This window comes from Engystomops pustulosus, chromosome 5 (genome assembly GCF_040894005.1).
Source record: "Engystomops pustulosus chromosome 5, aEngPut4.maternal, whole genome shotgun sequence".
Classification (NCBI taxonomy): domain Eukaryota; kingdom Metazoa; phylum Chordata; class Amphibia; order Anura; family Leptodactylidae; genus Engystomops; species Engystomops pustulosus.
This window is the reverse complement of record NC_092415.1, coordinates 186,722,642-186,739,325: the sequence shown is the minus strand read 5'-3', so window position 1 is coordinate 186,739,325 and position 16,684 is coordinate 186,722,642. Positions and strand designations below refer to the sequence as shown.

The following is a 16,684-nucleotide window of genomic DNA, read 5'->3' as shown; positions in this document are numbered from 1 at the left end:
GGTTCTCTGCACGTAGAGACGCTCTTTGTATCCACCAGAGCATTTGTTCTACTGAACCCTATGAATGCCCTAATAAGATACGTGAAAATAAGTTTTCAAACTAGAGAACCTTTGTACCTTCCTTGAAGTGTTGGTCTTCATAGTTCTATGAACTTCTGAGAAGCCTGGACTCCTATGATCTGTATGAACCTGTGTACAGGGTGCAATATTTACCCTACTAATAACGGGAGAACTAAAACGTGGGTAGAAATGTTTTCGCTCTTCGAAAGCTTGGGAAGGAAGGCGAGCAACTAGTGTCATGTCCTCTCCTGGTGGTACTCAACATCATGGACGTTGGCTTCTTTGATTACACTTTCGCTGTCCTTTGACCTTCCTTGAGGCTTTGGTAACCCTACTAAAGGACGATACAGTTGAGTGATAAGAATGTGGTATTTTTACGTTGGCTGCATTCCTTCCAGTCCTGTAAATATATGCATTCCTTACAAGAGCCTTAGGAGGGCAATGCACGCAACTCCACATTAATCAGTTGTGTTTATAGAAGGAAAGTAATGAAGAAAGGGGAAAAGTCGGGGGTCTCCTCTGCTCTACACATGTCAACAAGGCCCAAGATGTAGGAACCACCTGAGATTTCCTGTAGGCCTGTTCAGGCATGTGACAGCATAGGGTTCACAGTAAATATACTTGACTTGTATCAATGAAATGTGCACACACAAGCTGTTTGCGCCCAAAACCAGATGTTTATGTGCACGGGTATAGTCACATATGATTAATGGAAAGCCAAAGACTTTGGGTTAATTAAAATTGATTGCAATTTACAATGAGTAATTTGTCACAATACCACGCAGATATTGCATACTAGAGGTAATCTAGAGGCTATAGAGAAGATCTGTGGATGATGAGGACCGCGGCTTGTCCGATAAACCATATTGTATTTCTTGAAAGGTTTTTATTGGGAGTTTTCTGTCTGCTTTTATAATTAAAAAAAAACATGGCCTCTTTCTCATAAAAAAAACAACTTTTGACTCTTGGAAAAGATGTGTAGTAGCTTAGCTCGGGCCAATTCATTACTGACCTGCAGTACCATACACAACCTATAAGCAAGCGTGACGCTTCATCTGAACTTTATGGGCTTACCTACAAGTCTAATTATTTTCTAATGTAGACATTTACTGCCATTATAGGGTACCAGAACCAAGCTTCAATTCTGTAATTAAAGGAGCTTCAAAAGTCCTGGAAGGGCTCTTGCATACATGTCTGTTGAGAGCCATCTCACATGTATGAAGATTTTTGAGCTGGATGTTCCCTTCTTTATTATCTCTGCTGGGCGGTTTCAAACTTGGTGGGTGGTTTGAGTCGCCATTAGCTCCCGAGAAGCTTTGGGCCCTGGGCTGCAGCCCAAACTGCCCATATTATAATCCTGCCAACTAGGGTTGTGTCTGTATAGTCTACCACCACGAGACAGGATTTGCTCATAAATTTCTAGGAGGAACAACACCGGATAGATCACCAGGTGTTACGTATGATCCATATGGACATTCTGCATATGATCATATAAATACGACCTCCATGAAACCAGTTGGAAGAATTCTCAAGATTCTTAATCCCAGATCCCTAGCTAAGGAAGGAGAATTCTAGACTTTACAGTTTTGTGTGATACTCCAAATTTCTCCTTCTTCCAAAAATTTTCATACAAAAAACTTTGTCAATATTAGCTCTTTGCACCTTTTGCTGCGGCACATGTCGTCTTCTTGCTCCTGCTTCCAGCTCTTCATTAAATATGTGTTAATTCACAAGGCACGGGTGTAATTGCCTAGAAATAATATTCTGTCATAATTTCCCATGTCTGATTCGATGATAAAGCGGGGGAATTTTTCCATGGTTTTCCAGCAGACGCCGGAGTCTCAACATCAAACATAAATACAATGTTGTGGTTTTTTTTTTTTCGAGCTTCCATCGGATCCGCTGTTTGCTGCGGCAGAATGTGAGAATTATACCAGGCTAAATTTAGCAAGTAGCATAAAACCCGTGTGCCCTACACTGCTGCTCTACGATAAGAGGTGGCGGTGTACTAGTGTTTATGATTTGGAAAGAGAGTCCTATTAAGACAAGGCGTTAGTCATGCACCAAGGCAAGATGGCAGTCAGGCTGATGGCCGGCTATATATAATGTACCACCATGTGACAGCCATGGGACAATTCTCACATGACAGGCCAGGAAGGAGATAAACGTTGTATCTTTACTCAGTGTCGGTGTGAGCAAAAATATTTCCATCTCTAGATATTGCGCTTATTTATTAGGACTGTCAGATAATTTGCCAAGAAAAAAAATGCTTATGTAGTTTATGAGGCTGATACTGTTGTACAGGTATTAAACCTTGTATATACGGGAAGGGATCTGTTTCATGTCATGGTAAGTCGTACATCGCTCTACAAATCCTCTTCCGAAATCTGGAAGCAAGGAATGTGACTGTTACGGTTAAAGATTCATGCTCAAGTTTTCAGTACAATAACTCTATATACTGGGGTTAGGAGTGCAGTGGGTGGCCCTACTGTGCATGTACGGTCAATGAGTTGAATCGCCCACCGGACTTTGGGCGGTAATACCATTTTCTGCAATACCACATATAAATTTACTCAACTCCTCTAAGATAACTTAGAGGAGTTTTCCAGGATTCCGATCTCCGATTTTTTCCCTGTGTCACAAATGACAACCCAAGTGTAGCTCCATACTGTTTGGCTGAGGCAGGTCACTTGACCAACTGCAGTGTTGAAGAACGGGAGACTGTTGTGATGCTGGAACTGAAAGTCAGAACAGAGCAACCAAACTATTTAGTCATCCCTGCCCCTGATTTCTTGATAACCCCTTCAATCAATTTGTCTACTTTCCATCACCATTAGACGGTTGGATTTTCTCGGTATATTTGAGGGGGTTCTGTGCCTGATGCCGCTGCCGATTCACTGTTTCCAACATTTGATGCCTCCGGGGAGACAACATAAGAAGTAAAGACTAAAGTCTCGATCCAAGACAAAACCTTTAATATATACGGTCTGTTCCTCAAATGCTGTATGTTCTCTTGAACCCTCTTTGGATATATGTTGGACTTTCAGAAATTTCAAAGATCAAACATCTTAAGATCATGTTTTACTTGGCCTACCTCCATCTTCACAATGACAAGATAACGCTTCTTTCTACTTGAGCTGTAATGGATTTTCTATAAGACTACTGTGTTCGCAGCCCCTATAGACAACAAGCCTTCTTCCAGCATCCATAATGCAAGACCTGTGAAATTTTTCAAGCGCTCCCGATGTTGACATCTGACCTGATGGTAGCCATCCACTTCTATCTCGCCAGCATTTGTCACAAGAAATCCTAAGTGATGAGAGTGACTGCTGGGAAACAGAGCGCGGATTGTGGAGCAGAGCGCTCTATCAGATGCAATCATGTTTATCGCTCCAATAAATAGCGTTTTTATAGGGCCGTACATTTCTTTCTCTATTTATGACACCAGCCGATAAGCACCATGCATGTGTTACACCGAGCAAAGCAAATTATTAAATTCACTGCCCTACTGGATTCTCACGCAAGACACTGTCTAGCCATAAATCGTCATGAGGAAGTAGGGGCTGAGAAAAAGGCTCCTATTGTAGATGCGTCTGGGATAGTTCATATACGGGTCAGACTAAGGTACCTCCGATGACCAGTCACATGGTGGGATATACATTCATTTCTGTATATAGACACGAGAATGAATTAGACATTTAGTTCTGCTGTTTGTCTCAAATATTTCTGCCTTACTTATCCAAACCATAGCAAGAAACTTCTCCTTCATTCCCCAGGCAATATCAATGCTGGATCTTCATTTGTCATATTCCTTCTTTGTACCATTGTTCTATTATTAGTCCTAGAAATATAGGAACCTATTGACAAGTGGGTGTTACCGTACACATAGACCAAATGGTTGTGTTCCTACTCAGTCTAATTCAGTCCAGGGTTACCTTGACCTGTTTTGGCCAATGAGTGTCCTCCTTGTACCATATCGCTTTCACTGAGCATGGGACGCGATTAAACCAACAAAATCACTCATGAAGTGGGTCCAATGACCCCGCCCCAAGGAACTTCTGGCCAGTGCCAACCCCTGCCCTGGCCCCCTGGGTTTAAGAGATGAAATGTTTAGAAAGACATTGATCAATCAATCCATATGTATCTGTAGACAACAATTTCAGGCTCCTAAAATAGTGCTAAGTAGGGTATGACTTGGCTTCAGTTTTTTTCTCAAGAGAGATAATTTGCATACTTTTCCCATAGATCATTGCCCTTATGATGGGTCTCCTCAATGAGAACCAATACCCCCAGATGTTATATAAATAGTATAGATGTCATATAAATAATTACATTTTAGATTATGTGAGGAGCATCGGGTTGCACCTCCGAGAAGAGACAGTACCATATCACGCTAAGTGGACAATGTACAACGTGATGTCGTAAAGATGTCAGGGATTGGTGGTGGGACTGAGAATTACTGCTTGAGCTTATTACACCCCAATAAAAGTCTACGTCCTATATCCTGCACTGATGAGATCTATAAGTGTGACACAGATAATATCTGACTTCATCTCCTGAACAGTTATTATGGCGGAGTTGATGGAAACAAAAATCCTATTACAATTCCCTCCGGCACCGGCAATGATTAACCCCGGAATATTTGAGCAGTAAGTCTGTAGCATTCCTCATCCATATCTCACTTTAGCTGGAGACAGAAAACTCATGGACAACATCACCTTATCTTTCTCTTGGGGGGAAAATTGACAACTGCACGGGAGCAAAAAACTCCTGTCCACTTTGGAGGCTGTGGGATAATAAAATGTGCCGTTATCTTCCCCGGTGACATCACTTTGTACATTGTTTGCTTAGTGTTAGTGATAGCGATGAAAGTTTTCTTAAGATTAAGGCCATAGCTTATTACGGCCAGCTGTCTGCTCACATGAAGGCAACCGGCAGGAAGGTTCTCCATGACCAGACATAGCGATAGAGGCAGAGGCCATGAATTTCTAAAATTCCCAGAGAGAACCGAGGCAAAGTGGGGGGAAAACTCTTATTTTCTAGAGTAAAAGTCCATTGACTCAGGTCACTCATGGCCGAAGGGCAAACTGGCTGCAAACGTTAATGATAAACTTTCCTGTAGGTTAATCATTGCAGCGGCTTAATAGAATGTTCCGTAAATTGAATTTCCCAATTTTTCAAACACATCAGGAAGGAACTTTTTTTGCAACTATGTGAATGGAAAATATACCGCTATTCTTAAAGGGATACGAAATGGGTATGAATTGTGTGAAATTCCCTCTTTTATGTGAAATCTCTCAAATTTACCTATAAAAAATCTCCTCCAAAGTCAAGTGAAAATGATTGGGAGAAGAGTCATAAGAGTCCACTGCTGTTAGACTTTATAGATAAGACAGGACGAGTAGGGTGAAATGTAATTAGCATTGTTTTTCTCTTATTATTGTACTGCTGGGTATTAATTCATTTTTTTAATGCTTAATGTTTGTGGATATGACTGTTGTTAATTTTATGATTTCATCTTTTTATGTCTTTTTAATGGAGCAGTGTTAACAATTGTATTTTCTCTTTGAGGTCAATAAATTGATTACAGGTAGTCCCCTACTTAAGGACACTTGACTTACAGACGACCCCTAGGCTGCAATGATCAGCTGTAAGGTGTCTGAAGTTTTATTGATAATCCCTGGTCCAATTACAGCAAACAATTTTGAAACTCCAATTGTCACTGGGGCAAAAAAATTTTTGTCTACAATTATAAAATATACAGTTTTAACTTACATACAAATTCAACTTAAGAACAAACCTATGGAACCTATCTTGTACCTAACCCAGGGACTTCCTGTATTAATATTATATTTTGAATCTAACAAGTTTAGATTGTCACTTCAGATGCTTCTTCGGCTTTAAACAACCTAGAAACATTTGGTGTCATATTAAAGATAAAAAAATCTGATCTTTCACGAACATCAGGCTTGTGGTTTTGTGAGCTACAGAACCAGAGATAAAGGCAGCTAAAGAAATTGGTGGGAACTGGATCTTTATCTGCAGCTAATATTTTGAATATGTGTATCTATCTCTAGTTCTAAAAGTATGACAAGTCTGATGTGAACTGAAAGATGAGATTATTATCTTTACTATGACTCAAAAACATGTTTCTAGGTGCTACAGATTGAAGATAGGGGAATCTGAAGTGACACCCCCCCGGTAGCCTCTATACTCTATACTTATCTCATAATATAACTCTTCTCTGCTCTAAGTTACTTTGGAGAAGAATTTTTATTGGCGAACGGGTGAAATTTCCCATAAAAGAGATAATACTAGGAAATACATTTCATCCAATACCTGAGGGGCTAGTTTAATGGGGTAACATCTGGTGAATCCCTTTAAAGGAGACCCTTCACTTTTCTGACATGTCTATATATTCCCCATCAAAAAGCAATTCTGGATGCATAACCCAACACCCTCCTAGTTGGGAGAACTGCAGTGAGGCACTTTTTGCCTCAAGCCTCACTAATGTAATTAGTACTTAGGAAATCATGTAATTAGATGAACATTGCTTCAGTATATGAAACATCTGTCTCCGCTCCATGAAAGCAGCCTATAGATATCACCCTCCACTAGATTGTCCTACCAGAATATAGAAATTAGGGGTTGTTTTGGCCCAGAACTAAATGGAAACATGGACTAAGGATCATAGATTTTAGCCCCAAAGGTCTGGGTGGAGCCTGGAACCCCAGGTAAGCAAAATAATGGTCTAATACTGGGAGAAGTTACGATCCTGGAGCACGACTCCTACCACTTAACTGAGCTACAAAGCTTCAAGTCTCCTTGCCCGAGGCCGGCCAGAAATCAACATACCAGCCTTCATTAATACAACAACTTTACGAGGCACGTATTTATTTTATGGCTGGGTGACTCTCACGGTGGATGACGTTCTCCTGAATGGAACATTGGGAACTAATTAGAAGTTCAGTAGAATTTTTGGATGGAATTTCCCATAGTGCCAAGAACCACATGCTCCTCAGCCATGGAGGGAGGAGAAGGAAAGGTCCCTGTCCTTCAGCCTGTTTACTAGTCGTGTTAGATGGCCTCCCGCCTGCACTCAACAATGAGCTTCTCCTTTCTGTATGGTTACACCCTTCATTTTACATTCCCGTCAATGACAATTCAGCCGGGAGCCTTCAAAAGAGATTCTTCGTATACAAAGTGTAGGACATTAATCCATGCTCTGCGATTCAGTCTGGACAGGAGCGGTGGAGGCGGGCGGGTGCCATACTCAAGCATTTCCTGAGCTACGACCACTATAGGCCGAGGAAATGGGATTTTATGAGTGACGTTCATAAGTACACAATCTAAATAGGTCCTAGACGGAGGAAGCAGAGCCATAGGGTTCTTATATAAAAGATGCCGTGTGATAGAAACAGCGCCTCCCTTGTCTGGAGGCTTTGTCCGGTATTGCAACTTTGATCTTTTGTAAATGAATTCTGTAATACCACACATAACCTTTGGAAAAAAGTGGCGCTGTTTTAGAAGAAAGTAATTTTTGTAATCTTACACAAAACTTTTTGGTTTGTTACTTTTCTACATATGCATGAAATAAACTTCATTGATTTGTAAACTCATTCAGACTCCCAATAACATAGTTTCAGCTTCAGATTAGCCTAAAATTCGACTTCATCCAACATCTTTGAGTATAGGAGAGGGAAAGCGGTCACTCTCAACAAGTGTGCACATGTATGAGGAGGCAGAGAAGAATACCTTTCATCCAAACTGAGTGTGCACGTGTATGAGGGCATTGATAGGAATAGCTATTAAAGATTTATGGCCATAATTATACAGCCCCCTGCTGACTCCAGCCCATTTTTAGGACCCCGTTTTACATTCTCGTTGCCTATGATCTAATGAATTATAGTAAAATAACCGTATTACCATACCGCGCTAAATAAGCCACTTCTTCCGATATTACATTATGCAAATGTGTAACAAGCGGCGGCGTACAGCATCCCAGTAACATATTCACTCACAATTCAATCCATGTCTGTTCCAGTGATGGAGGCAGATTTATTACACCTGCGAGTCGGGGATCGCCTTCTATGTAATGAAATCAGACACAACAAGACACCTGACCAGATCAATATACACAGCGCGTTTAATGATCCCCGCTCCGCGCTGAATACCAATCCAGCAAGGAACGGTCTGCGGTATGGAAGCATCAGGCCCTGATGTATATATTCTGTATGTGTGACTGTCTAACTGGGGGTTACATGGTCTCACCAGTATATACACCTCACATATTGGATGTATATATTCTATATGAATGATTACATATCTAGCTGGAGGTAATATGGCCTAATCGGTATATACCAGTCACAGCCCTGATGTATATATTCTGTATGTCTGACTGTCTAACTGGGGGTCACATGGTCTCATCAGTATATACACCTCACATATTGGATGTATATATTCTATATGTATGATTACTTGTCTAGGTAATATGGCCTGATATAGGTCTCACAACCCTGATGTATATATATTCTGCATATCATGGTTTGATTAGTATATAGGGTCTCACATGCTGGATGTATATATTCTATATGTATGATTACACCTCTAGCTGGGGGTGACATTGTCCGATCAGTATCAGTATATATGGTCACCACATCCCCTAAGTATATATTCTGTATGTATAATTACACCTAAAGTTGAGACGCAACATGTTCTCATCAGTATATAAGGCTCATACATTAGATGTATATACTCTTTATGTATGACTGCATGTCTAGCTGAATGTAATATAACCTGATCAGTATATACCTCTTCCGGCCTTGATGTATACATTCTTAATGTACAAGTATAAGTGGCAATGGCAGTCCAAAGAACTGCAGCAGAAGTTGGAGAAACTATCACCGATTCTGCATTAAGCTTTAAAAAGAAACCTACATTTCAAATTTGCAAGAAGAAGGGGGGGAGCCAATCAGAAATGTAACATATTAGGGGAGAAGCCAGAACTTCCCCATATACAGATCCTAATACTATTTGACCATCTTCTCCTCCAGGAACTAAAATCTACATCAACTAGGACCAAATTATAATAAATCGATAAGGCGGTGGGAGGCCGAGCCCCTCCTGAAAAAAGCCCTACCCAATTTTTGCTAAAATCTTAGTCCCTAGGCCAAATAGCATGCACATTTCTAAAATGATCTGCCTGATATTAATATAATGAGGCGGAGAACTGTGAGAGTTTGTTACTTGAAAGTTCCTGTGTCTTATAGACATTCCATTGATCAGAATAGGCACCTGTAATAATATTCTCAACCTGTAGGGGCGCGGTAGGAAAACTAAACCTTTGCAGCAAAGTTTTCTAACACACTATGGTTGATGGCTGAGGGTTACATTTATCTACACTCTATTATCAAGATAGAGTAGAGATCCCCTTTAACAGTGTTAGGAACCTATAGAATCAAATTGTGCTGATACTCTCCATCTATAGTATCAGACACGTTAATAACTACATTTTTTTCCAAATTGTGCTGATATTCACCATATAATAGTCCCAGAAGAAAGTCATATTCTGTTTCTATGTCAGAGATTTATAACTTTTTATCTCTTATAAAATAATTTGTATTAAAATCCATATAACAATGCGGCTCCTAAGTCATAAAATTAAGCAATCATTAAAAACAAATAATCTGTAATAATCATCAGACACGTCTTTCAGTGCCCATCCGATCAATCCACGACAAACACATACAAGTCCTCGAAGTCACATTGTGGTTATCCCTCCCGTCCGCCAGCAGGTGGCGCCACAGACTATACAGACCCGATGCTACTTACTTGCATTCTCTGTCTTCTAAGTCAAAGTGAGGGTTGAAGTTGATAAGAATCCTCTGGTCCTTTTTGGGGGACTTGATCTTTAATATCCATTCACATTTCTGGGACGGGGTGTAGGAGTTTGGATATCCAGGGGAGATAACATAACCGGGTTCTTCGATCAATATAGTTCCACCACATTTGTCTGCGTTAGATAGAAAACAGGATAAATCGTCACTGATAGTTCTGTGTAATTGGACGTCTTTAATTGGTGATATCATTTTTTTTACTTTTTTTTTAATACTCGTCTGGGGAAAAGTTATTTAAATGTCAACTATGTAGCGGCGGGGATTGTCTGGTGTGATGGGAGCGACTGGCGGTTTAATTGGAACCTGTGATCGAAATGAAAAGACCCCGCGATGTAATAAGGATTCATTCCCCGGTATATGGCTCTATATTCTTCAGCAGCGGACGAGTCTCAGGGGCCCTCCAGGAGCTGGGTTATTGTAGAGATGTGTAATCTCATTAGTGAACATGGTTTAAGTGGCTATGCACTAAAAAGATGCCGGCCGCCCCCCTGCACTGTCCTTACATGATAAACCTTTTTGCTGTGGGTCATTTACCATCAGGATCTGTTTAGGCTCAGAGAAGACTCATCCTTTGTCTCATTACCCCCCCTCCAATGTGGAGCTATGTGTGAGGACCCCTACTACCTCCGACTGATGCATAGACCAGACACTAAACACTTCTTTATCTCAATCCCTAAGTAGATCAAAGTAGCAGATTCCTTTAGGCTGTCTCATTGGGCATCTACAACATGATACTAAAACCCCATGTATGTCTATGGAGGGAGAGGAGTAGACCCAAATAAAGAAGAAGAGTGAAGTAGACCGAAATAAGTCAAACTTGGTTTTAAACCTGCCTCTTACCCATTATAAGAGCTATAGATGGAATAGAGTTAGATAGTATCTAAGGGATGGGAGAGGGTGTGGACGTAATATTTGTGGATAAACGTAGAATTTTCAGTGTGATTCAAAGGAAATGCTTAAAAAATTGGATTCTACTCCTGATACCAAGTAACTGAGAGAATGGATCAACATTTAACCACAAAGCAATGTATTACAAGCCATACACCTTTGCCAGGGTATATAGATGCTATGGCAAAGCCTAGTCTACACCCCATAGCCTCAAATGACCTCATATACAAAGAATAATGATACCAGCACCCTAAGACATATTGCAACAATGCAACCACTACATTCATATACATTCCTCACAATTCAAGGGGTTATGACTGTTTTCCAAAGACAATGGTCCTATGGGGTGTATAACATAGGGAAGCTACATTGTGATCCCCCTATGGACAAGAATAAGTGATGTACAGCGCTATAGACTATGTTGATGCTATATAAGCAACAGAAACAATAATTAAACATCATTTTGAAGGCTCATTTTCGGTCATAAGGAATGAAAACCCCACTGTCTATGGTCAAGGATTGATATATGTGTTGTACAGCATATGTTAGTGCTATATAAGCATCAGGAAATTCCTTTATGGAAGTTCATTTTAGGCGTTAAGAGAGATAAAATCCTTCTGTCTATGCTGAAGTATGGTACAGCGCTGCAGAATATGTTGGTGCTATATAAGCAATAGGAAATGCCTTTATGGAGGCTCATTTTAGGTCTTAAGGAAGCTAAAATCCTCCTGTCTATGCCCATGTGTTGTACAGTGCTGTGGAATATGTTGGTGCTATATAAACAGTAGGAAATATCATTGTGAAGATTAATTTCTAGTCATAAGGGATGTACAGCACTGTGGAATATGTTGGTGCTATATAAACAGTAGGAAATATCATTGTGAATATTCATTTTCGGTCATAAGGGATGTTCAATACTGATGTCTATGGGAAAAATCTTTAAGAAGGTTATTTTTTTGGGTCGTAATAGAGGAAAAATCTTCCTGTCTATGGACAGATGTTGTACAGATGCTGCAGAATATGTTGGTTCTACATAAGCAACAACAAATATCATGAAGAAGGTCAATGTTTTTGGTTGTAAGGAGGGAAAATTCCTTCCATCTATGAGTGAATGTTGTACGGCGCTGCAGAATATGTTGGTGCTATATAGACAATAGGAAATATTATTGTGAGGGCTCATTTTTGGTCGTATGGGAGGTACAATCCTCCCGTCTATGGCGTCTGTGCAGCTGCATTGTGCATGGATGATTTTCATCCTCTCCAGAGCTAAACCACAGGGATCTGTCAGCTCTTACCCAGCGCAATTCATAGTCCTCCCATCCAGATACATGGACTGTGTAGGTAAACAGCCGAGCACCAATGAGTCGCTCACACTGTACACATGGCTTGTCTCATTAATGATGTGGACGGTGTTTTTTCCCCCTCTTCTTTATCCCATTCCCTAATAGATTCCCCTGTGGAAGGGAAATAGCATCCCTGGCTCTCAGCGTGAATTTCTAAATGTACAGATTTTTATTACAGGAAAACCAGGTCAATTGGAAATGAAAGAATATGCCCATGAAAAATGCATAGAGCTACCAGCATTGTGGATGCAGCTTGTCAAGAATTAAAGTGAGAAATATGAGTTTCATTATAGTGTTTGTTAAGCAAAGTGGAGGAGGCGCAAGTGGGGGGTAAACTTCTAATAAACGCCAAGGATGGGTATAGGCTACGGAGCTGACATTGTTGCCAGTCTTGAAAGATGTCTTCCAATTTCCAGAAGGTACAGACTGAGATACATCTGCTGGGAGAGTCTCATACTGACTGTGGATAGGACTCTGGAAGTGATATGGTCTCATTAAAGCCTCCTCCTTATCCCAGCAAACAGTATGGCATCTGTTAGACAAGTGACATAAAGCAGTCTTGTTCCCAGTCACTTGACAGAGTCACTTTAGCTCAGGATCCTGTATCATCAATGATCCTTAATCTGTGACTTCTGTAAAAGTGACATAGTAATAAGATAATTGGCTTTGGATCTGGCTTTCGCCAACGCCAGGATATTAATAGGAGTAGCTGGTAATGGCCTTTGACCATTAGGCCTGAATCTCCATAATAAATACATGTTACAGACTGTGGTATCTGGATGCAGGGAGCTTCCTCCTAGAGGTCTGTTACTCTGTGGGTTAATGGCATGACTGACTCCACTAAGGTCATTAAACAGTCCCTAACTGCTCCGCTTAGATAATAGTGTCTGCAAGTAATACGGTTTAGCAAAGTGCAGCTCTGTATCAGCTATTTCCTGGAAAGAATGGACCCAGTCCATTATTCTCAATTTATTAAATCGCCTCTTATCCATCATGATACCAATGAGGCAAAATCAAGAATAACCACGGACAACACAGAATCTAATGATGAGTAACTTACTATCCTTAGTAGTCACACAGATTGCATTTACAACAGCTTGTATCTAGTACACATGGGATACAATTGAGATACTTGTATATAAAAATTCCACAAGGAATAAAAATAACCAACTAAGAACCTTATCTTGATACTTATTCAACAGAAACTTTTGTTTACAATATACTTGATACAATGTATCACTAATAGTAAACATTGCAGTATAGTAAAAAAAACATTCTAGATAACCAAAACTCAGAGCTTTCACAAGCAAAAGTATCATCATATATGTATCATAAAGAAAAATTACCAACTTTTTCTGTTTAGTCTGAAATCTCCAGCACAAAGTGCTCAGCACTTCATAGAGGCAGGTGATGTTTATATACTATAAAGTGCAGCATGATAACAGGGTAATAGTGATAGATGAGCCTGGGAGAGCTCCAGATTGTGTTATATCACTGAATAGATGGGAACATCTGGAGGACTCACCTTCCTTAGTAGCACTGGCTAAATGGATGAGCATCCCCCAGCAGGAGAAGATGAAGACCAGCCTGTTATGCATCCTCTGGCTGGGTAGTTAACCACACAAATGCTCACAATCTCCTTTGCAAATCCTATATTCCTTCAGTCCAGTTCCAGGAAAAACACACAAATATGTCCTTAAAGAAGCAGGGACTATTGTGCCTTAGTGTTTGCAGTGTCCTGTATCCTGTCATTCACTTCAGGGTTTCCTCCAGCACTTCCCACACTTGGTGATGTCTTCTGTGTTCTGTTACCATCTCCAAACAAGCAAAGAAAATAACAAGCTCCTCCTTAAGCCACTTTGGGAACTGATAAGGAAACCAAAGGACTCCTTGCTTTCCTGGAGAAATAAGGAAGGAAGGACAAAAATATGATTAATGAGCAGCTGCACAGCAAAGCCACCAGAGCTCTGACAAGAGGAGCCAAGCTAATGACTTGTCTCCTTTACATGGATATCCCTGGGAGCTCTTTCAGGCAGTGTGTGCAAGCAGCATCTGGGTAGACTCCAGTCTCAGGTCCCTTTGTTATATAGAGGGTCTTACTGGGCTGGGACTGGCATCAAGACATAAATCCAGTGCCAAGGAGAATGTCTATACTCTGAGCTCAGCAAAGCCCCCCACCACCAAGCAGAGCATCCAAATATAATAGAGTTCTATTCATTGCAACATTTGGAGAACTACCTGTACCCATGAGTGTACCCAGTAGTGATGCCTGATGTATAATACATATGTATAATTAAGGACAGTGACCAAATCTTGTAGGAAGACTCCAGACTCATCCACCCAAGAGCTGAACTTGAAACCCCAGAGGTCTGCAGCATATTATAGAGAGCAGCCCCTGTGCCAGGTAAACCCAAGTGAAACTGACAAGGCATGACCTGCCCATCTGCATCAGGTAACAAGCAGCTTCCATACTCTTCATTTTACAAACCACTGCTCCTTCTAAACCCCAAGGGTGCAAAACCCTAAATCCAGTCTAGTGAGAAGATAGAAGAGAAGACTACTGCTGCCCAGTGACACATCTGGAGCTCTTGGTCCATGCCACTGCTTGCACCTATGCTGAACGCAAGATGATACATACTCCAGCTTAGAGTTTTCTGTCCATTTCATGCCCGTTATGCCATAGATGTCTGCAGAAATAGTGATCCAGTCCATGCATCTATCTGCACATAGGCTGTGAATAGCAAACTGCCATGCATAGGATGTCATACATGAATATAGAGACAGAAATGCAGTTTACCTTCAGCTGATGCCCCTTATGGTGAAGAAGATGCCATGGCAGAGTGATAGGTGGTAAGTCAGTGAGTATAAGGGTGAGTGTCCTTGTTGTTGAGGTGTAGAGCTGGCTGCTGTGTGTTTGTGGTGCTTGTACATGCAGCTCCTTGGAAGGATTTGTAAGATCACAGTTTCTCAGCACAGAAGGGATGGGAGGAACATGAGCAGAGAGAGAGCTGAGAGCCTCTCTGAAGAACAAGCCAGTGCTATCAGCTAAGGAGGGTATGGTGTGCAACCCAGCAAGCTCAGGAGGAGGAGGCTGGAGGAGGAGGATGATCACAGGGGAGGAGGCAAGGACCTTCTTTTATGATGACTCTGCAGATCAGTCACTTCTTCACAGCTCTTTCAGAGTCTGGAGGTAGAGGCTTGTTACACAGTAACAGCTCAGTCCTATAGGGGAGGTGAGGTCTTCGTCTTAGCTCAGGTATATAGGGGCAAGAGGAGCTGCTGCCACAACCAACACCACATATGAGCCCTCTGGAAAGAAAGGGGTTAAAAGAACATATTGATGAGAATTTCACCTAGAATTTCTGACTGCACCCCCCCTTTGGTGAGACTTTAACACTTTCTATCCCAGAAGGAACAGTGGCTGCAGGGCAAGCTGTTTACTTTGTAGCCTGGTGGTAGCCCAACTGATTGACCTAAGAAAACAAAAGGATTGGGAAAGAACTAAGAGTCTGCAACCCCCCAGGGGTCTGGGGACAGAGCAGCAGGATCCAGGCACAGGAATGACTGCGAAGTGACAGATTGTTGCTTTTACAATGTAAAAATACAACTACTGCTCAGGAACATGACCGACAGGGGGCAGACTTGTGCTCTGAATGAAGACTATTAATCTCACAACTGGAAGTGTAGGAAAAGTCAATGCTGTGGGTAGTAGTAGGGAGCAATCATCTGCGAACATGTCAGTAAGTAGAGGAGTAGATCTGCAGGGCTTCAGCCCATGGTGTCTCTAGTTGGTCTATAGAAGTAATTGCAGATATTACCTTGATGGGATGTAATTGCATTGCACTAACCTTATATATATACATACATACTTGTATATATTACATATATGTATTATAAAATAAAAGGCAACAGATAAATTATTTAGCATAATACAATGTCTACATTACATGTGCTGCAGAACATGGTTATGTTACAACAACAACAACATATTATTATTATTATTTATTATTATTATTATTTTTTAATTATTGTTAGATTACTATAAGGATGAATCCACACAACACATTTTCTGCACAGTATTTTGCATTATTACTTTTATGCCAAACCAGTAGCAGAGTGTTGCATCTTCTGTGTTTTAGGGGTCTCTTCTGGATTTGTCTTGTCTATAAAATACTGACCCTACTATATTTGTGGTTTACATACATTAATGTCATCTTAACAATGACAACCCTTACAATTCTTCTGTGTAGGTCACATATTATATTAAGATAATGGCTTAAATAGTAGTTCCTTAAAGGACATCTACCACCAGGATAAAGGATTGTAAACCAAGCGCTCTGACATACTGGTGTGTACCTCCTCTGGAAGGATCTGCTCTTCTTTAAGCTTCTTATGCCCCGGTTTTTTAAAACAAGCTTTAAAAATTATGCAAATGAGTCAGAGGGGCTCCAGGCTTAATTAACATCTATGGAGTCTGGAGCCCCTCGGGCTAATTTG

General features: G+C 40.8%; 1 protein-coding gene across 1 annotated transcript in view; it reads right to left on the bottom strand.

Moving 5' to 3' along the window:
• Positions 1–15,242, bottom strand: part of NRP1 (neuropilin 1) — a 133,280-nt gene extending 118,038 nt beyond the window's left edge. Inside the window, 3 exon segments of the mRNA XM_072154040.1 lie at positions 9,892–10,072; positions 13,713–14,085; positions 14,985–15,242. Coding sequence (XP_072010141.1) covers positions 9,892–10,072; positions 13,713–13,785 — 254 coding nt within the window. The 5' untranslated portion in view covers positions 13,786–14,085; positions 14,985–15,242.
• Positions 15,243–16,684: the final 1,442 nt, after the last annotated feature.